The sequence below is a fragment of the Schistocerca serialis genome, chromosome 6 (assembly GCF_023864345.2).
Source record: "Schistocerca serialis cubense isolate TAMUIC-IGC-003099 chromosome 6, iqSchSeri2.2, whole genome shotgun sequence".
Classification (NCBI taxonomy): domain Eukaryota; kingdom Metazoa; phylum Arthropoda; class Insecta; order Orthoptera; family Acrididae; genus Schistocerca; species Schistocerca serialis.
Window position 1 is genome coordinate 443,176,296 of NC_064643.1, and position 24,307 is coordinate 443,200,602.

The 24,307-nt window shown below is 41.1% G+C and overlaps 1 protein-coding gene across 2 annotated transcripts in view; it reads left to right on the forward strand.

Annotated features, from left to right (window-relative positions):
* LOC126483811 (probable cytochrome P450 6a14) overlaps nucleotides 1-24,307 on the forward strand; it is an 88,851-nt gene that overhangs the window by 40,379 nt on the left and 24,165 nt on the right. For both annotated transcript variants that reach the window (XM_050106996.1, XM_050106997.1), the window contains exons 4-5: nucleotides 5,365-5,536; nucleotides 20,601-20,831. In XM_050106996.1, coding sequence (XP_049962953.1) covers nucleotides 5,365-5,536; nucleotides 20,601-20,831 — 403 coding nt within the window. The remainder of the gene's footprint in view (nucleotides 1-5,364; nucleotides 5,537-20,600; nucleotides 20,832-24,307) is intronic.

A 24,307-nucleotide genomic window follows, 5' to 3' on the forward strand; every position in this document is an offset into this window, starting at 1 on the left:
CGAACCGCCGTTCACCTCGATGACGGCGTTTGTGGAGACGACCATCGACCTAACGTAGCAAAAATATGATTCATCCGAAGAGCCGACACATTTCCGTTATTCGACGGTCAAATCCCGGTGGTCCCGTGTCTACTGCAATCGCAATTGGCAATGTCGTTGGGTAGATATGTGAACACTTAGAGGTGGTCTGCTGCGAAGCTCCATGTTCAACAATGAACGATGAACGGTGTGCTCCGAAACACTTACGCATGTTTCAGCATTGTGCTCTTTCGGCAGAGATGCCACATATGACCATCTATTTTACTTTAAAGAGCAGACAAGCCTTCGAATCCCACGTTCTGCGAAAAGTCTTGGACATCCAACCATTTAGCTCCTAATGGTAGTTTCATCGTTCTTCTACCTCTTTCCGTAGATGCCCACGACAGTAGCACGTGATATTCGACCAGCTTCGTTGTTTTATAGATGCTCGTTCACAGGCTCTGCGTAATAATAACTTGCCTTTTGCCAAAGTCGCTTATCTCAATGAATTTTCCCATTTGCAGGTCATATCTTAGATAGGGTGATCCCCCGTCCGTGTCTGATAGGCTTACGTGCTTTTCTTACCGCGTCACGTGCCCGCAGTAACAACCAGGCGGCACCCAGTGTCGCCGTGGGCAGTGGTCGTATTGTTGTTTTGGCTGATCAATGCGTTTACGAACGGTTACAGCTCGCCTGCTGAAGGGAGACCGAGCCGCTCGTGTCCGGCCCACAAGACTCGGCTGTCACCTCCTAGCACCATGTTTGGTGTCCGAACTCAAGATATGTGAATAACTGAGTACGAATGGTCTTCGCTGACACGGTGCCTCGCCTCGGCGCACTGCACGAACACAACTGCTCTCTTTCTCCCTGCCTCCCTACCTCTCTTCCTCTCCCTCTGTCTCTCTTCATTCTTTCTTTCTTCTTTTCTTTCTTCGTTTCTTTCTTCGTCTCTCTTTTCTGGTGCAAAAGTAGTGTTTCCAAGAATGCTTACGTGACACAGTTAATTTCATACAGTTCGTGAAAAATAATTTGATATTCAGCACTAGCACAGAAAAGACTCATTCCAAAGAGAAAATGTATTCTGCTTGTCAGTAACAGGAAACTATATACACTTTAATTAAACATTATCCCTGATGCCAAGGAGACAACTATTTTTATTAAGAAAGCACACGAAGAACATTATAGATTCACAGCTGTGACTTTTCACACTTTTCACTTCAAGAAAGTTTATAGTTACTGTTGATGAGCAGTAGATTAGTGACGCAGTGGTTGCGCCGATTCAATAATTTTCTAAAATCTATAGATCTGTTCACTAGATGCACTTGCTGCAGGGATACAATACACTACTGGCCATTAAAATTGCTACACTAAGAAGAAATGCAGATGATAAACGGGTATTCATTGGACAAATATATTATACTAGAACTGACAGTGATTACATTTTCATGCAATCTGGGTGCATAGATCCTGAGAAATCAGTACCAAGAACAACCACCTCTGGCCGTAATAATGGCCTTGATATGCCTGGGCATTGAGTCAAACAGAGCTTGGATGGCGTGTGCAGATACATCTGCCCATGCAGCTTCAACACGATACCACAGTTCATCAAGAATGATGACTGGCGTATTGTGACGAGCCAGTTGCTCGGCCACCATTGAGCAGACGTTTTCAGTTGGTGAGAGATCTGGAGAATGTGCTGACCAGGGCAGCAGTTGAACATTTTCTGTATTCAGAAAGGCCTGTACAGGACCTGCAACATGCGGTCGTGCATTATCCTGCTGAAATGTAGGGTTTCGCAGGGTTCGAATGAAGGGTAGAGCCACGGGTCGTAACACATCTGAAACGTAGCGTCCACTGTTCAAAGTGCCGTCAATGCGAACAAGAGGTGACCGAGACGTGTAACCAGTGGCACCCCATACCATCACGTAGGGTGATACGCCAGTATGGCGATGACGGATACACGCTTCCAATGTGCGTTCACCGCGATGACGCCAAATACGGATGCGACCATCATGATGCTGTAAACAGAACCTGGATTCATCCGAAAATGACGTTTTGCCATTCGTGCACCCAGGTTCGTCATTGAGTACACCATCGCAGGCGCTCCTGTCTGTGATGCAGCGTCAAGGGTAACTGCAGCCATGGTCTTCGAGCCGATAGTCCATGCTGCTGCAAACGTCGTCGAACTGTTCGTGCAGATGGTTGTTGTCTTGTAAACGTCCCCATCTGTTGCCTCAGGGATCGAGACGTGGCTGCACGATCCATTACAGCCATGCAGATAAGATGCCTGTCATCTCAACTGCTAGTGATACGAGGTCGTTGGCATCCAGCACGGCGTTCCGTATTACCCTCCAGAACCCACCGATTCCATATTCTGCTAACAGTCGTTGGATCTCGACCAACGCGAGCAGCAATGTCGCGATACGATAAACCGCAATCGCTATAGGCTACAATCCGACCTTTATCAATGTCGGAAACGTGATGGCACGCATTTCTTCTCCTTACACGAGCCATCACAACAACGTTCCACCACGCAACGCCGGTCAACTGCTGTTTGTGTAGGAGAAATCGGCTGGAAACTTTCCTCATGCCAGCACGTTGTAGGTGTTGCCACCGGCGCCAATTTTGTGTAAATGCTCTGAAAAGCTAATCATTTGCATATCACAGCATCTTCTTCCTGTCGGTTGAATTTCGCATCTGTAGCACGTCATCTTCGTGGTGTAGCAATTTTAATGGCCAGTAGTGTAGTATGTCACGTAACTGCAGCCATTACTGGTAGATCCCGTTCATGTCCGCAGAACCATTTTAACACGTAATCATCATTTCCAGTGTCCATTAAAATGTGGATATTACTTCATTTGCAGCGGAAATTGTGTTATTCTTCCAATCTATGAAACGATCTCTCTCTCTCTCTCTCTCTCTCTCTCTCTCTCTCTCTCTCTCTCTCTCTCTCTCTCTCCCTCTCTCTCTCTCTCCCTCTCTCCCCCCCCCCCCTCTCTCTCTCTCTGTGTATGTGTGTGTGTGTGTGTGTGTGTGTGTGTGTGCGGCGATGACACTGTCCTTGAAGGTTCTATGTTAAGGAACAACAAAGAGAGAAGTGACAGAACTGTATGATGGTGTACCCGAAAAAAAATGTGTTTTGCTTCGATAAAATAATACACTAACTATAATACTTTCGTTTGGCTATAAGACACTATGCCCTAATTATAAGTAAATGATTACATTAATGACTGCATATAGTACCTGCAAAAGTAGCGCACTTATCGCACACTGCTAAGAATTTCCTGCTTTACATTTATGTCAAGCATATTGACATCACGGAAAGACGGCAAAAAGGAACATAGCAGTTTTATATTTGGAAGTAATTACAAATGTCTCAGGCGTAAAAATCTGGGTTTGGTTTTTAATCTCTTGTGATTCCTGTTAAAAAATGCAAGTGCCTGAATACATCAGTTAGGCTAGTTAATTACAAATCCATCCTTGCCTAGTACCTTACTGTAACAAAACCAGTAACTGCGGTAATTTAAATAACTTCACAATCCTTTTCATTGACGGTGCCAAACCAAAGAAGTATTAACGACTGTTACGTTCTTTTCCGCCTTCTTATTTACCTGTGGCTTCTATAAATGGTTCCAGGAAACCCGCAGTTCTTCCTGGAGGTTCATTATTTTGTCCCTGCAATCTGTGAGCGGAATTCTTTTTCGTCACTAAAGCAACAACTTCGTTGTACTGAGTGTGTAACGATTCAAGCACAGTGTACAAGCTATTCCAATGTGTGCTGACCTGTTTTTTCAAAGAAGATCTCAAAGATAAGAGAGATCACTTTTCTTCATGTGCTGTAGAATGAATTTGGGAGTATTTATTGTTGTGGCGATGTTCGGCATTATTTAACAACAATCTACCTTCATTGAAAGTGTGGCTATCCTCTGTGTTGATACAATGTGCAGCACAAATAAGCTTTCGCTGTTTTTCAAAGCTTTTATTATATTGGCACAATATTATGCAACGTGGTGAACAGAATCTTCCAGTCAATCATACTCACTTGTGTTTCATTTTTAATATTTGCCTCGATCTTTTTGACGTCCAGGAATTTAGTTGTAAACAAAACATTATTCACTAGAGACCAATCTGTGTTTATGTAATAAGCTGTAAGCGTCAAATACTGCATTTGATTATGTGAACAGCCCATATGTCATCTCTTACTGCTATGTTTTATACTAACTCCCGTAATAACGGAAGGAGTTGCTCTGATTCAAATTGCACAACCTGTTATTTGACATGTCTGCTTATAGCAAAGGGATGCAGCATGACATCTGAAACGCTGACTTGTCTATAACGTGCTCCTAGACCTTCTTGGCCTAGTTTTTTTGAAACAGTCACCAGGGACAGCATTAAAAATTCTCACATCTTTTGCGCACATTGCAACACATTTTACTGTTATACTATTTCTTACATCTGCTGGTATCCCTGAATGATCTGTCAGTGTGAGACTTCTTACAACTGTGTTTCTTTAAATAAGTCATTAATGACTCTAAACACAATGAAATGAAGCAATTTATGCTCTCTTTGCTCTATCCTGGTAACCACGTAAGTCTAAGGATTTTCCTCTATGATATTAGTTCCCCTTTTTTTAAAATGTAGCTTAATCTCTTGTATTTTTCCCCACATATTCTGCCCACGGCCGCTTTCCTGGTTTCGTGACGCTGAAGGTTACTCCGGCTGTGGTGAGGATGAAATCTGTAAGAGCAGCGTTGTGTAGAACCCGTTGCCGGCGATCTGGAAGGCGTAGTATACCGTTAGCAGAGCCTGTTCTGTTGATGGTGCGAATGGAGCCGTCTACTTCCTGTCGAATCTCTGGAACAGTTCTGGAGCATCACCTAGGACCAGCTTTGCAAAAGAAGCGGCAACAGTTTCTGCGCAACACACTCATCATTTTGCACGACATTGCGCGGGCGTATAGAGCGCAAGCTGTGGCTGCTCTGTTCGGTCAATGGGACTGGGAAGTACTGTACCAGCCACCATACTCCCCAGATCTAAGTCCTTGTGACTTTGATTTGATGACTTAAGTCTGTGAAGTATGGATTATAGCTGGTTTGCATTGAAGGTACTTTCATGATTCGTTCCCAGTGTACCATAATTCTACAGATCTAATATATCGCCTAGATTCTGTTCGTTGTTTATCAGTCCTGGCGTAGTACGAAATTATGCTGCTCAGATATTTGCCACTGTCTGTCAGTGGTGATCTAGATAACAGTTTCTGTACCTGCATTTTGTAGTGGTTTTTGTAGTTGCTATGAATGTTGAAATTGTGTGAAAAAACCGTATACATCTAATTTTTAATTGCAGATCCGTTCGGTGCCTGCTGATGTGGACAATTACTTCACGAGTTTAGTGAAGAACACGATGCACGATCGAGATACTCACGGGACGTCGAGGGCGGATTTCACACATTTACTCATGCAACTGCGAGGCAACGAATCTGCCAACGAAAAATGCAGCCAGAAGCAATCTGATGCAAGTATGTCTCTCTGAATTCCCCTATGTGTTATATGGCTACATTGCAGCACATAATCTTGAAATATTATGCTTTCATTTGTCTACAATAGGAGGTGATTTTACGTTATATGATTGTACAAACCATTTCATGATACAGTTACATACACAAAATAATTAGAATCGTGCAAACAAGAACAGCGTGTATTTGAGACTTGTAGTTATATTGATTTTTTCCTCTGTTTGCAGTCAGGAATCCGTCCCTGGAGTTTGTCGGTTATATTAATGTTCACCGTCTATAGTTTTCATAGTTGTAGCACTGATCTGCTGTACTCAAAGTGGAAACGAATTGCAAGTAATTCCTAATCAGAATCACTCAAGTGACACAGTCTAGCGTGATCCATCCTGAACACACACTAAAAATCAGTGTAGAAGTTGTTTATGCAAATGTATCTCGGATTGGGGAGCACAGGGAAGGGAACCATTTCGCCATTTACCGCAAGAGACTTAGGAAAAGCATAGAAAACCTAACTTAAAAAAATTATTTCCGTGGTTTGCAATTTGTTAAATTGAAAGAAATGTGATGCAGAGAAAACTAGAAACCAGTATTCCTTCATTTATTAATTCATTTTTTCGCGTTTCGACGTTAGCCATCATCAAAATATGTATGTATAAATTGATACATATGTATTACAAATGTATGGAGGCACTAAAGACTAGCATATAGCAAACAGAATGTGCTTCAAGACACATGTAGCAAAATGTTTCTACACAACACATGAAGACTAGAAACATCCATAAGTTACAAAAGAATACGAACCGTGGTTCAGATAAAAACCAGAAGAGTACATTGTTACGTGACTGACTTGCAACGCACATGAACAGACTGACAGAATGCTGATTGTGAGTACAGGGAGGTACAGTTGGAGGTACAGTTGCATGGTCACTATGTGGTGCCACAATACATTCATGCTGACAACCGGCCGCGCCCGAGAACAACACGAGTAACACATTGAACTATTTGTAACTACAACGGTAGGAACTTTAATAGTGGCAACTATTTACCTACAGTTCGTACACAATAGGTACGTGTTCCAAAGCTTTACTGAGCTTCAAAGTAGTCACCAGCATAGCGTATAACCCGTTGCCAGCGATGTGGAAGTCGTAGGATACTCTTAGCAGTGCCAGTTGTCTTGACAGTTCGAGCGATGCGGTCTATTGCCCGACGAATTTGTAACAGTTCTGAAGCGAATGGCGTGAAGGGTTTCCTTCAGTTTAGAAATCGAGTTGAACTCACGAGGACTTAAGTCAGGGAAGTGCAGTAGTTGGTATAGCACTTAGCACCCCCATCAGTCAAGCAAATCAGTAACAGTTTGCACTGTACGTGCTTGAGCATTGCCTTGCAAAATGATGATCAGGTCCACTTCTGTCTCTAAGCTCGTCGCAGGTTGTGTTCCGTACTCGCAATCAGCCTTCTGTCACTCTGTTCATGTCCGTTGCAAGTCAGTCATGTAATTATGTACTCCTCTGGTTTTTATCTGAGCCAGAGTAGGTATTATTTTGAAAAATTATGGGTATTTGCAGTCTTCATGTGTTGTGTGGATACACTTTGCTACATGTGCCTTATCTGTAATTAATTGACGCACATACTGTTTGCTATATGCTAGTCTTAAGTTTCTCCGTACATTGTATTAAACACGTATCTGTTTTTTATGTACAAATTCTGATGATGGATAACACCGAAAGGCAAAATAAATGGGTTAATAAATGAGGAAGTGCTGGTTTCTAGTTTTCTCTGGTGTACAGTTCCTTCATGTACGACCAGTTCAGCACACTTCAAACAACGTAACTTATTCATCATGGTCGCCTCCCTCATGGGTGCCTTTATGGCAAATCTTAGTTGCTAAACCGTGATGTTGACATTATCATGCACGACATTTTGAAAATGACTAAGGTCGCTGTACGCAAGGTTCCACGACTGCTTACAGAATCAAAAAGAACGCCGAACCGTAGCAGCAGCAGAAATGTTGCAGCTCTGTCAGTGTCTAATCATGATGATTTCTTTAACCGCCTTATCACCATGGATCAGTGCTGAGTATACCGCTATGATCCAGAAACAAAGGGAGGACAGGAAACATACAGATTCACCACCGCTGTATAGGCGAAGACCCAAACATCATCGGACGACGTAATACTGCGTGTTTTTTGGCACAAGCATGGTGTGGTGATAATATTGTACACATAACGGGCAAACTGTCACAGGAGTATACTACCGAATCTCTTGACGAGGTCGTGGGAGTCTATCGAGACGAATCGTCACAGGCGCAGGAAGCTGTCCACGACAATGCGACAGCTCATTCTGCGCAGGGCAATCACATCTGCTGATTCTATGCACTGTCAGATTTTATCTCACCTCCTGTGTTCAGTAAACATGGCCCACAGTAAATTGCTATTTTCTTGGATGAAGAAACCATTGTTCGGCAAGTATTTGCAGAGTGGGCATTCCTGACCATTCAAAATGCATACTGCTACTGCCGAGGTCTCCAACAAAGTCATCCATCATTGGAAAAAATTGTCATATTGAAGGGTCAATATGCAGAAGAGGAGAATCACCATCACCACATTTCATGGTCACAGCTTCGTTTTTTGAGGTGATAATACTTTACCACTAACCCTAATGTCTACGAGAGCAAAGGATTTGTGATGTTATATACACACTCCAAAGAAAGGCTCTAAGCTACTGCTAAAATTTCCTAAAGGGAAAATGTGGGAAGGAAACTTTGGTTTGAAAATGTGATGTTTATCATTCAACTTTTTTAGTTCTGCTGAAACCCATTGAAGTCGAAATCCCCAGAAAGTGCGTACCATTCTGGATAATAGTGAAGGAAGAATTTTTTAAGTTCAAGTCTTTGTCAGTGCTGGACTGAAGCCATATTATATACTAACTATCCCATTAATGTAAGAATGTCAGATTTGGATGTCTGAAGCGTCCGATCAGTGGAGTTCAGAAAGTTATTCAACTTACACTGGCGTACATTTAAGTAAAAAAAAAAGAAAGAAACAAACAAAACGCCTCTCCTGGGTAGTTACTTATTATTTATTGTACAGCCCCGTTGTATGGAGAGAAATATGAAATACGAGAACAATAATTCCTTGCTTCAGTTGTTGAGTAGTACAAGGTGGTTATAATTAAACTTTCGCTTCTTGAGCCAGTCTAGAAGGAAAACTATTTACTCACCTTTATAGGAATAATGTTCAGACGTGCGCTGCAGGATTTGCGTTGTTAATTATGTTTGTCACGAGTTGCCTTTAGGTGCTGTTATTGGTACGGCGACATAGGGTCGAAACACAAGCATCAGCTTGACTTATAGTTGCAGACAGACAACACTGATCTGGATAAGGTGAGCAATTCTTTGCTACTGAAGTTGTTTTATCAAAACAACAGTAATAGTGCTGCTCCTCTTTCAGAGTATCGACGCATTAAGGGAATACAGAGAGGTCCTGTTTCCGCAACGGGGTTGAAGAACATGATTCGTAGTCCGTATTAATTGTCAGTTTGGGTATTGTTCCTGGGAGAGTCCGATGGCCAATTGTGCCTCCAATTGTTGAAGTTACTGTTGCCATGGCTGACAATGATGTATCTAACATGCGATCTTCAAGCAGTGCAAGAGTCCACCGTTCGAAAAATGTTGTAAAAATTGTGAAACTGAATCTCTAGTGCAGTTACAAGCTGTCGTGAAAGCAAATAGTCATTGCATTTGGCAAAGTTAGTAACCTGGAACATAAACATAGTGCGCAATTAACAAATGTTACCACCTTAAATGGAAATTGAAATGTGTTTCTCTCAATGGTTTATTCGTTATTTCTCTTCCGCATATCCCTACAAATGTTCCACAAATTTCCATTGACTTACGATCACTCGTTTGTCATGGGGACCCTCTCAAGTAGATTAATCTGGCAACATAAAACTCTCGGTTGAATAATTCACCCAGAGAAACAATGAAAGAAGAATTTCGTTTACCTCGTGTTTTATTTTGAGCACCTGAGTTATTGGAATCGTAGCCTATTGAAATTGAAATTTGTGGTAAGGTCTTATGGGACCAAACTGCTGAGGTCATCGGTCCCTAAGCTTACACACAACTTAATCTAACTTAAAATAACTTGCGCTAAAGACAACACACACACCCATTCCCGAGGGAGGACTCTAACCTCCGACGGGGAGAACCGAATTGTAGCCTATCCCCGATGTTGTTCAATCTGTATATTGAACAAACAGTAAAGGAAACAAAAGAAAAATTCAGAGTAGGAACTAAAATCCATGGAGAAGAAATAAAAACATTGAGGTTCGCCGATGACACTGTAATTCTGTCAGAGACAGCAAAGGACTTGGAAGAGAAGCTGAACGGAATGGACAGTGTCTTGAAAGGAGGATGTAAGATGGACATCAACAAAAGCAAAACGAGGATAGTGGATTGTAGCTGAATTACGTCGGGTGATGCTGATGGAATTAGATTAGGGAATGAGACACTTAAAGTAGTAGATGAGTTTTGTTATTTGGGTAGCAAAATGACTGATGTTGATCAAAGTAGAGAGGATATAAAATGTTGACTGGCAATGGCAAGGAAAGCGTTTCTGAAGAAGAGAAATTTGTTAACATCGAGTATAGATCTAAGTGTCAGAAAGTCGTTTCTGAAAGTATTTGTGTGGAGTGTAGCCATGTATGGAAGTGAAACATGGACGATAAATAGTTTGGACAAGAAGAGAATAGAAGCTTTCGAAATGTGGTGCTACAGAAGAATGCTGAAGATTAGATGGGTAGACCACATAACTAATGAGGAGATATTGAAGAGATTTGGGGAGAAGAGAAATTTGTGGCACAACTTGACTAGAAGAAGGGATCGGTTGGTAGGACATGTTCTGAGGCATCAAGGGATCACAATTTAGTATTGGAGGGCAGCGTGGAGGGTAAAAATCGTAGAGGGAGACCAGGAGATGAGTACACTAAGCAGATTCAGAAGGATGTAGGTTGCAGTAGGTGCTTGGAGATGAACAAGCTTACACAGGATAGAGTAGCATGGAGAGCTGCATCAAACCAGTCTCTGGACTGAGGACCACAACAACAACAGGTTAAGAGTCCCAGCCATGCATTCGTCCGCAATACTAAATAAGTTTGATTTCGGAATCCTTTTTCGCAGTATTATGCAGGTACCGAATTCCATTTTTTCCATGCAGATACTTACGACGCTTATAATTAATGGATACCCAACTGTCAATGGAGTGTCTGATCATGATGCACAATTAATGGAAATAAGGAATATGGCACTTTACCCCCCTGAGGCAGTTTCACACAAACAAGTGAGGCTTGTTAATGAGAACAGGGCACAGTTTTTTGAGAGTAAGTTAAAAGAGGTGGTCTGAGATGTGGTATGTACGGAAAGAGATGCTAATGTCAAATTCGATTTATTCCACAGTATATTTGTGTCAGTATTTGAAAGCTGCTTTTCGTAGAAAGTTAGTAGAAAAAAAAAACAAGTAAGTTGTTGATAACTAAGGGAATTAAACTCTCATGTAAGAGGAAGAGGCAAGTCTATACAGGGTATTCGGAAATTCCCATTACAAACTTCCAGGACTTGTAAAGGGGAGTGAGTAAATAATATTTTGAACAGAAACTCACGTCCAGAAACGTACCGTTACCGTTCTAAGACGGTTTCAAATCAGATGTTTAACTGATTCAGTTTTCGTTAAGGGACTGAATTAGCTGCGACGCAGTACAATTATTATGTAATAGTTCGAAAGGAAACATAACGAAACATCCATTCAGCATTTAAGGGCATTTGTTTGTATTAAAAGGGAAACATTATGAATTTGCATTACTCCAAAACAAAAAAGAACCCAGCATACTGTGTGTACAGAATAGTACTAAAGCAGCGAGGTAGACGTAAACTAATATCAGATGACCGTCTGACGTAGCACACGTCATGCTGCCTGTTGCATACTAGGGCTAACAACTCTGAGACTTCACTTTTTCCCTCACCAGACGTAGACGCGATATGCATCTTAATTGAAACCGCCGTAGAACGAAAACGGTTCGTTTCCGGAAATTCAAAATATTATGTACTCACTCCCCGCTACAAGTCCTAGAAGTTTATAACGGGAATTTCCGAACACTCTGTATAAAGGCCAAAATCAGTCAAGATCTGACACTACTTGTACCGCATACTACAAAAAATACTGTATTATTTTAAGAAAAATCATTAAAATGTCAAGAAGTATATATGTCCTGACAGAAATTAATAATGCAGATAATAATATTAACACTATATAGGATTCTGTCAAACAGGAGACAGAACAGCCAGTTAGTGTACAAAACACTGTAACAGTTAAACTATACGACTTTGCTGTGACTGATAATTCACACGCTGCGAGTGCTTGTAAAAATCTGTTTCTAGATGTAGCGGCAGAAAGAAGATTAAGTGGTTCAGTTGAAGAGGGTAGAGAATATATGAAAAATGTCATTCTACACAACTCTAAGCAGCTAGAGGTAGCATGAACAACCTTCTCTGAAGTTAATAGAATTATAAAATTTTTAAAAAGAAACAGAAGCTCATGTGGTGTTGATCGAATTTTAAATAGGATTCTGAAAAGTTGTTCCAACTTAGTAAGTAACGTCCTTAGTCCTGGCATAGGGAATTTATTCTGGATGGGTTGAAATATGCAATTCAGATGCGTAACTCATCCACTTCATAAGAAAGGTGAGAAAAAAGACTTCAATGATTATTGTCCAGTTTTCTTACCGACACATTTGTCCAAAATATTCGAAAAAGTAAAATACTCAAGAGCAGTTTCACATTTAATAGAAACAATTTACTTAACGTATCACTGTTCGGATTCCATAAGGGTTGCTTGACTGATAACGCTATTTATACATTCACTCACCAAATATTACAATCCTTAAATAATTAAATATCTCCATTTGGTAATTTTATGATTTTTTCCAAGGTGTGTAGATCATGTGACACTATTAGAAAAACTTAAGTTTTGTGGAACTTATGACTTAACACTTAACTGGTTGAAATCATGCTTAACAAACAGACATCAAATAGTTCTGATGTTAGAGGGGTGGAAAATTTTACTGGTTAGGTAGAAATTACAAAGGGAGTCCCACATAGTTCAATTTTGGGTCCTATCAATGAATGACAATCTACTTAATATCGAAAAAAACAAAATTGGTATTTTTTGCAGACTATACTAGTGTTATAATAAATCTGATTAGAGAGACAGAAACATAAGATATTGTTAGGGAATTTTTTCAAAAAATTATTGAAGATTTTCTGAGAATAGACTCCCCTTAAATTTTGAGAAACCACACTATATTCAGTTCTGAACAACAAATAGAATCGTACGAATAACTGATGTAGCACATCAACAGGAGTGAGTAAATAGGGCAGAATGCTCAAAATTTTTGGGCGTACATATTGAGGAAAACTTGAACTGGAAGAAACATATTACTAAGCTTCTCAAAGAATTAAGTTCAGCTACACTTACCCTTCGTATAATTGCTAATCTCAAAAACAGACGAATTAACCGTATGACGTATTTATCATATTTCCACTCAATAGTATCTTATGGAATAATTTTCTGGGGTAATTCATTACTTAGAAAGAAAGTACTGACTGCACAAAAGCGAGCAGTAAGAATAATATGTGGGGTCCATCCATGGACATCACCGTAGGCACCTCTTAAAGACGATAGGTATTTTAACTCCACTATCACAATACATATATTCTCTAATGAAATTCATCGTAAATAACCCATCACAATTTAAGAAGAACTTTGAGGTTCACACCAAACATCAGCACTTCAGTAATTACAGTTACACTAATTTCAAAATCCTCCACCGGACCCACATTTGTCTAATGTAGCTGCATGAAAAACAAAGGCACAGGCGGTGGCAATGCAAGTAAAATAGCTGCAGGAAACATGAGTAGCTTAAAGGTGCAGTTTATATTGCAAACGTGAATATGAGTCTGTGGGATGGATACGTTTCGACAAGGTGTGTCTATTTTATTAACAAAATTATTGGTAGATTGCTTCTTAAACATGAATGTTATGTAGAGGTGTGACTGCTGCGAGGAACACATACAGTTGAAAAGTCTTCCATTTCACTTTCTTTGACGTCATATGGACGTGTGTTAACCGCTTGACTCACGTAGTCATTTTCCGCTAATTTAAACAGCTGCTGGGTAAACACAGTGCGACCAATGCGCAAACAGGAAAGACACCCAACCTTGGCTGAGGTTTTATGAGGTTTCCCTCAGCCATAAGACAAATGTCAGGGTTGTGCATATTCCCCAAAACCAACCAACTAATAATAATTAAAAAAATAGATTATAACACAGAGAATAAGATTAAACCCACCCAATCTACCAAATACAATTGGTTCAAAACGTTACCATTAAGAGCGTTTGCTAGTTCACGGCCAAGTGTTTTGCCAGAAAGTCTTCAATACACGAACTTCGCACGACGATCCAAGTCCTCCAAATAAGGTAAGCTTCATTCGCTTTAAACTGGCAGTACAATTAACAGATGCACGATCGCGTGACTCGAGACGGAACGAATACTTGTAAAGTAAAGTCACGGTCCGCGGCATAACGTTTGTCGATAAAAACGTCCCGCTCTTAGCGCAAGCATAACGAGTTACGCATTTACCTAACTAAACCTGGACACAGCATCCCGGATTAACCTGAAATGATGAATAATACAAAACTAAACTATAACTTATAGGGTACCTCTTGGCACACGGAGCATTTTTTGTGGATAAAAATACCCACTACGCCGACTATTTTGTAACAAGTTTGCATGTTGGACCTGGAAAATCATGGCTACCTTAGCGGTAACGCTATGGCTCCTTCACCGCCAAACACTGCAGTGAGTTAACTCTCAAAAAAATTCGAAGAAGTACAGAGCACAATCACATCCCATCGGGACAAAGAGACCACAAATGCAGCTGATCAGCATTGCATGCACGTAATAAATCTACGTAATGGAAGTACTTTACCCCCCCTACATCCTAATTCTACAGCACAGATTACCCATGAAGTGCATATTATACCTAAATAACGAGTGTGATTCCTATCTACACGCATGAAACACTCTTAATCTAACATGATTGTCACTTCCTAAGAAGCACGTAAATAGTAAAGCTATGCTAAAACATGGCCCACATAAGTTTGTAAGAAAACTATGTAAGATGAGACTCGCGTCCTGCTTGTCTGTTCATTTGTAGAACGGTTTGCATACTTGATGGGTCAATAATTCTACAGTGTAACATCTGATTTATCTCTTTGGAGACGGCAGGTCGTTATGCCTAGATGATGGAGTAGGACGACTGATGAAAAGTTGCATGAGGCATGACATTAAGCTTGCACCTGTAACAGTTGATTATTCCAGGCTTTTCCTCAAAACTACCACTGTATTCAGTCATGGCACGTTGCAGATTGGCCCGTTGATGGACAACAATGTGGTTCAGTTCAGTGGCTGTCATTGCGTCTCTGGAACTGCAGGGGCTTAAGGTGGTACAATGTGGACCCACATTTGGTTCCGACGGACTGCGCGTGTACCCGCGGACAGAACCGGCCACGGCCTACGGGTGAAGCTAGCAAATTTATGTTTTGTAAAACGATACTTCCGACAGAGAGGTCGATTCTTCACAAGGACGTCGACGCCAATGACGCAATCGTTCATAAGGCTATCGACAGTAAGGAACTCATAAAACACAACCTGTTCCTCCAGTTCCGCTTCAAGATGGGCATGAGCTGAACAGCTTTATTACGCGTACTTTCGGCACCGAGGACTCTGCATGCATTAACGGGCAACGTTGGCACCTCGTTACACTCAGAAATATGTCTGGACAGGGCGGTTGAGATTAGTTTCAGGTCCGGAATCAATAATGGCCTCAGAATCATTTCTCCAAATTATAAGCTGATAGTTGATCGCTTTTATATGTGATTCACCCGAGGAGAAGTTTCATGGCTCACATGTCAATGCCATCATTGTAGCGCAACACGCGGACGTCAAAATCTGTGCCCCTCGCATCCCTGTCGATGAGATCATTGCGGTTAACCAGTCTAGTCGTAGTTAGTGTTCCTGTGGTTTGCGATCAAAGCGTTCTTTCAACATTTGGCTTTGACAGCAGTTCCTGTTATTATTATGCAGGCTTAGTGCCTTCGCCTGATTAAACGCCCCTCGATTTTGTGTTCTTATGAGGTAGGTCTTAAGAATGTGGTGTACATTAGTAGAATTGCCATCGGAGGTGAATTCATTGCCCGAAGCAACATGTACTTTACGAGTGTAACAAGCATGCGTTTCTTGACGGTGGTGGATGACCATTGCTGCGATAGTATTAAGTTTATCATGAGGTTCAGGGTAGGCTAGATACTTATTGTAAATTTTTTGCGATACACCTTTCAGAAAATGCAGACTCATGTTCAGAAAAGAAAATAGAACACCTTGAACGACTAGAGATAAGACGTTTATGATCACAGGACATGTACATTAGTATGATCTGCAGAAATTGTTGGTATTTGAACAATGTCAGCCCGCGGGTTCAAGATCAACATCGATGTTGCATCGCTATAAATCGAAGGTAATGGATCAGAGTGACTTGAGCAGACGTGCTCGACGCCTCGTAGACGTATGCGCGAACCTTACCATCAAATCAGTGAGTTTGAAAGAGGGAGCATTATTGGCATGAGAGAATGTGATGCATCCATCCTGGAAATAGCTGCTCGTGTGGGACAAAGTGTTTCGGCAGTGCAAAGAGTGTGTGCAGAATGGTTCACGGAAGACCGTAGAACACGTCGAGATGGGTCAGGTCGCACCACCCAGACCACTCCTGGAGAAGATCGACACCTCATCCGAATGGTATTGCAGATTGCAGGGCAGATATGCGTCCTCCTCGTCTCTGGCGCAACAGTGGAGCAGTGTAACACACGTACACTATCAGAGACGACAGTCTGCTGCCATTTATTACGGCATGGGTTACGTGCGCGTCGTCCACTTTTTCTCCTACCTTTGACGAATGAGCAGAAACATGCTAGAGGGCAGTTGTGTATGGAACGACGTCACTGGGGACAAGAATGGCATAAGATGGTGTTTTCAAACGAATCCAGGTCCTGTTTGTTCGAAAATGGTAGCCGCATCTTGGTTCACCAAGGAAAGGGTTAGCGACATCACAGTGACTACAGTTGCACGGGACATACAGCGCCAGCTCAAGGCCTTATGATGCGGCGTGCTATTGGGTACAACCAAAAATCACAGCTAGTGCGTGTGTAGGGTATTGTGACCAATGTGACCTACGTGAACAACATCCTGCGACCCATAGCCATACCCTTTACGCAGAACACCCGAGACGCCTTTTTTTCAGCAAGACAATGCACCACAACATCTTGATACACGAACACGTACCTTCTTGGTATCACAGGATGTCAGCCTTTTGCCCTCTCCCGCCACATCACAATACTTGTTGCCAATCGAATATGTGTGGGATATGGTGAAAGAACGGGCTCAACACTGTGACCCAGATCCAACTACCACAGATGAACTTTGAAACCAGGTGAATGCGGCATGTATAGCAATACCATTGGACACCATTCGCGCCTTTTTAGGCATCGATGCCTTCACGCATGGAACAAATTATTAGGGTCCATGGCAGACCCTGTGTCTACTGGGCAACAGGACACATGCTGAACCCGAGGTGACTGAAATGCTAATCATTTTTGCAGAACATTCTAATGTTCATGTCCTGTGAATATGAATGTCCTATCTCTAGTCGTTCAAGGTATTACGTTTTTTTCTGAACATGAGTGCAATTTCTGAGCAGTTACTTTTAGTCTTTCTTGATCTTGTGGACGACTCATGCTCATAGCTCATAGACGGGTTGCAAGGAAATTGTCCCGTAACAACAGAAATTGTTCTCTACAAAGTCTATCGGTCAAATAATGTTATAGATAGGATAGCAAAAGGAAAATGGGTGTGGCGTTCAAGGTTTAAAAAATAATGCTGTCTAGCTCGTGACGAAAATGGGACGCAATCATAGCAAAGAGAAAATCGTCAATCCAACGAACATACTGAGATGGTAACGAAGAGTCGATGTACATGGAAATTAAGCCATAGTTGACAAGGCAGTCTGTACATTGAGCAAGCAGTAAAGGAAACGAAGGCGAAATTTGGAAAGAAATTAAAACTCAGAGAGAAGAAATAAAAACTTCAGGTTTTCCGACGACGTTGTAACTTTATCAGAGACAGTAAAGAACTTTGAATGCAAGTTGAAGGGAATGGACAGCGTCTTGATAAGAGACTGGAATATAGTCGAATTAAATCAGGCAGTGCTGAGGGAAATAGATGATTGAAATGACATTAAAAACAGGAGCACAGTTTTGCTATTTGGGCAGCAAGATAACTGATTATGGTCGAAGTAGAGAGGATAGAAAATGCGGACTGTCTATACAAGAAAGGATTTCTGAAAAAGAGGAACTTTTTTATGTTACGGATTGAAAACCCATGAAGTCAAGATCACCCATGAAATGTTCTTTATTTGGATTGGTTACTAGTTTCGGCTAACAATCTAGCCATTTTCAGATCTAAGATGTAAAACAGATTTTCTCTTACATTAGCAACGTTCAACAGCTTACAGAAAAGCATATAATATTGTCGCAGCGTTCAAGATATAAACACGAATTAATTTAAGAATACATACCATGAACCAGTCTTGATTATTGTTGGTGCCTTTACGGCTTCACACATCGTTATAACTTTTTTAAAAAACGACAACATCCATACATGACATAATTAAAAATAGCTTTTCCTCGGGGTCAGTGTAATTGTACGATGGTCATAAAATTGAAAATATACATTAATATAGAAAATAAAACAATATTTGCATAAGGTTCTATCCATTAAAATTACTAAATGTAAAAGACATCGTTTTATGGAAGGCGTTATGCCGTTACAACTTCGTACCCGCCACAATCAGTATTTACATCATTTCGTAACATAGATCATCATATATGTGTTTCTGTAACGTGGTACATGTGAATACTATGGCATTTGACGATCATTACAACGTTCAAGAAACCCAACATTAGGCATATACATAGTATACATATGTGTGGTCAGTACTGTGGCCCGTGCGGTTAAAGGTGCTGCAGTCTGGAACCGCAAGACCGCTCCGGTCGCAGGTTCGAATCCTGCCTGGGGCATGGATGTTTGTGATGTCCTTAGGTTAGTTAGGTTTAACTAGTTCTCAGTTCTAGGGGACTAATGACCTCAGCAGTTGAGTCCCATAGTGCTCAGAGCTATTTGAGCCATTTAGTACTGTGGCGAAATGAGGACTGACAGCCACTAGGTTTTGACAGATTGCTTGAAGCGAAGATCGACAGATGGTGTTAGCAGCTGGCTATACAACTTACATAAAATCTACATGTTTTAATAATTTAAGGTACAGGATTTAAATGTAATGAAAATTAAGTAGTTGACATCAATACAGCTCGTCTTATAGTAAAACCAACAGACCTATAATAACTGGCATGATAGGAATCTGCTGACGTTATAAAAACCAAGTGATGCCGTTTTGTGCAGTACTTTATCGGGTTAATACGTTTACGGGGTTGCTGGCCTTAGCCATTGTCTCAAAATATTTTTATTTTTAATACGTGTCTGCACAACGAACGAAATTATAAGGAACATCACCAACTCGCAACTCTATGGGCCAAAATTGAGGTCGAACTAATGATAAGCAGTTTTTTTCATCATTGTGGAGATAACAGGTCATACAGTTACTAGACTGATATAAAATTGTGCAATGGACACAATGAAAGAACGGCATTTTTAAAAACATATTACAATGTATGTCTTGATGACAGATCATGACTTAAGGAGCTTCACTCATATGCAACAATACGAATCATAACGGAGGTCGAAACAACGCTGGGCTATTTTTACGTCGAAGCGGCGGTACTACGTAACAACAACGGATATCATTTATTAAATGAAAAAGGACAAACGTATGAACATGTAGGCAATATATAAATAATAAGATATTATAAAAGAAAAATAATAAAGACTGCATTTAGTTCTGTGGCTAGATGCCCACCAAGATCATACGTAATAAGTGCAATACTTAGGTTCCTGGAATTTATCGTTGTCTTACACGTTCGATGACCCATTGCTCGATATCCACTGACAGAAATATGTATATTTGTCACTAACTTTGTGCCATACTTTATCACATCGTTGGCATTCCCACTCTTAGAAAACTTTTACTTAATCGGGCTTTATAAGATTTCTCGAATGCATCGGTGAGATTTAGTCATAGTAGCCGTCCATATGTAGGTGGTACCGTTGCCTGAAGTCTAAGTTCAAATCGGTGGTTCAAGCATGTGTATAGGAAATACGTGTGGAAGGAGGAAAGGTAGAGATCAAGGAGTTAGGTTTCACAAGAGCGTCCAAATCAGCGCTTGTTCAGTATTACTACACCGAAACGAACTACCTTGAGCAATCACATATAAACGAAAAGAAAACGCATTTTCTATTCATTAATAATCTATTGAAGTGGCAAAATAGTTTCAGTTTTTGTGCAGATCCTATGGGACTCGTCTGTTTTGCCAGTGATGATACTGTGTAAGTTAAAGCCTTAGTTCCGGCGGTGCTGCAACAGTCCTGCAGCAACCATGGATTCTCCGTTTAATAAATACATGGCTGCTATGGAACGCAAAGTAGAGAAGTTGATTTATTGTGACAGTCATTACGGGCTAAATATCATCTGCGTTGTTCCTACTTCTTTTTAAGCTTGTACGTACAGGTTTTCAGGAAGTTAAGAAGTCCTGTTATATGAAGTACTGGGATGAAAAAAGTGCAGAAAATTACAGCATTTAAGCTGCATCGATGAATAAGAAGCTAATGATAACGAGTTAATAACGCTAACAGTCTTTAATATTCAATGCTAAGTGGTTTAGGCTTTCGCCTAATATACTTTCACTCTGTCAGTATCTTTTCTCATGTTATGCCACTTTACCTGTTCGTATTTGCAGAGGACGTGAAACTGGGCCTGGGACAGCTTGCAGCGCAATGCGTCGTATTTTTCGTGGCGGGCTTTGAGACATCGGCAACAACCATGGGATTTGCGCTGCACGAACTGGCCTGGAACCAGGACATCCAGAGGAAATTGCAGCAGGAGGTGGACGACACACTGAAGGAGTCTGGCGGACAGCTGACGTACGACGGCGTCATGAGCATGACGTATCTTGACAAAGTTATTTCAGGTGAGACGAAATGTTTCTAAACAGCCCACTTTCTGCCTCTCGAGATTCCACTTACATGTGAGGTGACTGTTTTCAATTATGTACGGAGCCTTGTCAATGAATAATGTAAGTGAGCATGCGAAATTTTACCTTTGTGTTATGTAAATCAAATTCGAAATTGGTTTTCCTGCCCAGATTGTGCTGTGGTGAAAGGTCACAAATAAGACTGTCCTTAAGGCTTGTAAGCTCACATTTATTACAATAAATGACATACCTGAAATGTTACCACTCTCATTATTACGTCAGATAGGCAATGCACGTAGTAAGTTCGTTGTATTCATGATTTCCTCTTCAAAGTAACATACCGTACTTATTATTTAACACAAAATGACATAAAAAATTTAAGTTATTCATGAGCAGCTACTTGAGAATATGTATGAACTTCAAATGACACGACGAACCGTCTCGTTCTGCATATGGATTCAAACCCAGGTCATGCAGAGTAAGCAAAGATTTCGTGACTGACTATTCATATAGAGAGTGATTCCTCGATTTTAGACTATCAGTTAGCATATATCAAATTTAAATTACACAACGAAAACAAGTAAAATTCATGCCATGAATTTTATTTTATTTGTTCTTCGTTTTTTCGCCGTATTTAAGTATTTAATTTTTTCCCCTGTAAGGCTGATTTATAACTTCACTAACCAATCTTTGGGTTGTGAAGTTCTACAATTACTACCACTGAACGAAAAGTACTAGGAGTGGTTCAAGCTATAGTTTACTTAATCACTCTCCGTGTAGCTAAGTGCTAGCTCAGGGTTAGTTTACGTAGCCTGGAGTTATCGTGGAGTCCTCTTGGTCCGCTTGAACTGTGGCCAGATTACACACGTTCTAGGGGGTCACGTGTTTGGAGAGCTATCGACGAAACTACCTATCGTTTCACTATCTTACTGGGGCCTAAAAGTTCGTCGACCTGTGATCATTGCTAAATCTGAGCTGAGCTATGTTCAGAGCAGTCTCAGTGATCAAAAATATCAGAGCTCAGGGTCAAATTTTTCAGCTCGCAGGCCGATCACTTGACAGGAGGGAACTCAAATCAATACAGTTAATTGACAGTCAGGTAGTTTCTGTTTTATCTGCATTAACTATGGTATAGAGGGTAACACTACATTCTCTGCAGGAAGTATTTATGAACACCCCACCCATACTGTGACCCCTAATGTGACACATCAAGATTGTGTGCATAAACAACTGGATAAGACACTGAGATCTACACAGATAGAATTCCTCGAGTAAGTAGTAGCGCCACTTTTGTGCCTGTTTTGCCGAAAGTATTTTCCTTTCCTATCTTAGCTATCCATTCGGTACTTAGATTTTTTAGTAGTATACTATCTCCAGCATATTCTTGCCTGCTATCTCCCTGAGGGGCTCCATCACCCGCCTAACATTGGAACTCCCAATGACTAGCATACCCACCCTCTGTATTTTTCCGGACTGGGCAGGAAAATCGACTTCTAGCCTAACAGGAGAGGCATCCCGTGCTGGCTCAGAGTTATCATCAACACCGGGTAGCACCTCGTACCTGTTGCTAAGACAAGGGGGCCAGCCGCACGGCCTGCTGCCTCTTTCGCCTTCCGCCCAGTGACACGCGAACCCACCACTGTCTGCCACCCTCTCTGGAGTGAGGACGGACCTGTCAGATGTTGGGTATGGGAAGCCGCAGCGAAGTTCCGGTCACCAGGGGACTCCAGTGGCACCAAAGGAGTCGCAGATCTCGTCACTGACTCCCCGACGTCACCGCAACTTCGAGCATTAGCTAGCAGCTTGTCGACGGCAGTCAACGCAGCTTCCAGTTATTTATGGACAGCAGCCAACTCTCCTTGTGTCCGCTCAAAACAAGCTGTGTATAAAATAGATATAAGGTTTCAAATGGCGCTACTGAGTTTGAAAATATACCAAAAGAGAATAAAGTAACATAAAAAGTTGGTGTGCAGATTTCTCATTGTACTCTGAGACCGCAAGCTATTAAACAGAAATAAATTTCTGTACAGGGAAAATTTCCACTAGGAAGGCGCCATACACAAAGATATCCACAAGACTTATGTAACAACGTTTTTTTTTCCTTTTCTCTGTATAAAATGGCGTCTCAGATAGCAGAGATTCGTCAGTTCTTCTTAAGTATAGTTCTTAATTTTAAGGTTTGGGTGGCTTATTTTAAATCCTCTTACTATTTGCACTGAAAGACCTGAGTCGAAACAAGGCCCCCGGAGTAGACAACATTCCATTAGAACTACTGACAGCCTTGGGAGAGCCAGTCCTGACAAAACTCTACCATCTGTTGAGCAAGATGTATGAGACAGGCGAAATACCCTCAGACTTCAAGAAGAATATAATAATTCCAATCCCAAAGAAAGCAGGTGTTGACAGATGTGAAAATTACCGAACTATCAATTTAATAAGTCACAGCTGCAAAATACTAACGCGAATTATTTACAGACGAAGGGAAAAACTGATAGAAGCCGCCCTCAGGGAAGATCAGTTTGGATTCCGTAGAAATGTTGGAACACGTGAGGCAATACTGACCCTACTACTTATCTTAGAACAAAGATTAAGGAAAGGAAAACCTACGTTTCTAGCATTTGTAGACTTAGAGAAAGCTTTTGACAATGTTGATTGGAATACTCTCTTTCAAATTCTGAAGGTGGCAGGGGTAAAATACAGGGAGCGAAAGGCTATTTATAATTTGAACGGAAAGCAGATGGCAGTTACAAGAGTCGAGGGGTATGAAAGGGAGGCAGTGGTTGGGAAGGGAGTGAGACAGGGTTGTAGCCTATCCCCGATGATTCAGTCTGTTTACTGAGCAAGAAATAAAGGAAACAAAAGAAAAGTTCGGAGTAGGTATTAAAATCCACGGAGAAGAAATAAAAACTTTGAGGTTTGCCGATGACATTGTAATTCTCTCAGAGACAGCAAAGGACTTCGAAGAGCATTTGAAAGGAAATGACAGAGTCTTGAAAGGAGGGTATAAGATGAACATCAACAAAAGCAAAATGAGGATAATGGAATGTAGTCGAATGATGTCGGGTGATGCTGAGGGAGTTCGATTAGGAAATGAGACGCTTAACGTAGTAAAGGAGTTTTGCTATTCGGGGAGCAAAATAACTGATGATGGTCGAAGTAGAGAGGATATAAAATGTAGAATGGCAATGGCAAGGAGAGTGTTTCTGAAGAAGAAAAATTTGTTAACATCGACTATAGATTTAAATGTCAGGAAGTCGTTTCTGAAAGTATTTGTATGGAGTGTAGCCATGTATGGAAGTGAAACGTGGACGAGGAGGTATTGAATAGAATTGGGGAGAAGAGGAGCTTGTGGCACAACTTGACTAGAAGAAGGGATTGGTTGGTAGGACATGTTCTGAGACATCGAGGGATCACCAATTTAGTATTGGAGGGCAGCGTGGCGGGGAAAAATCGTAGAGGGAGACCAAGAGATG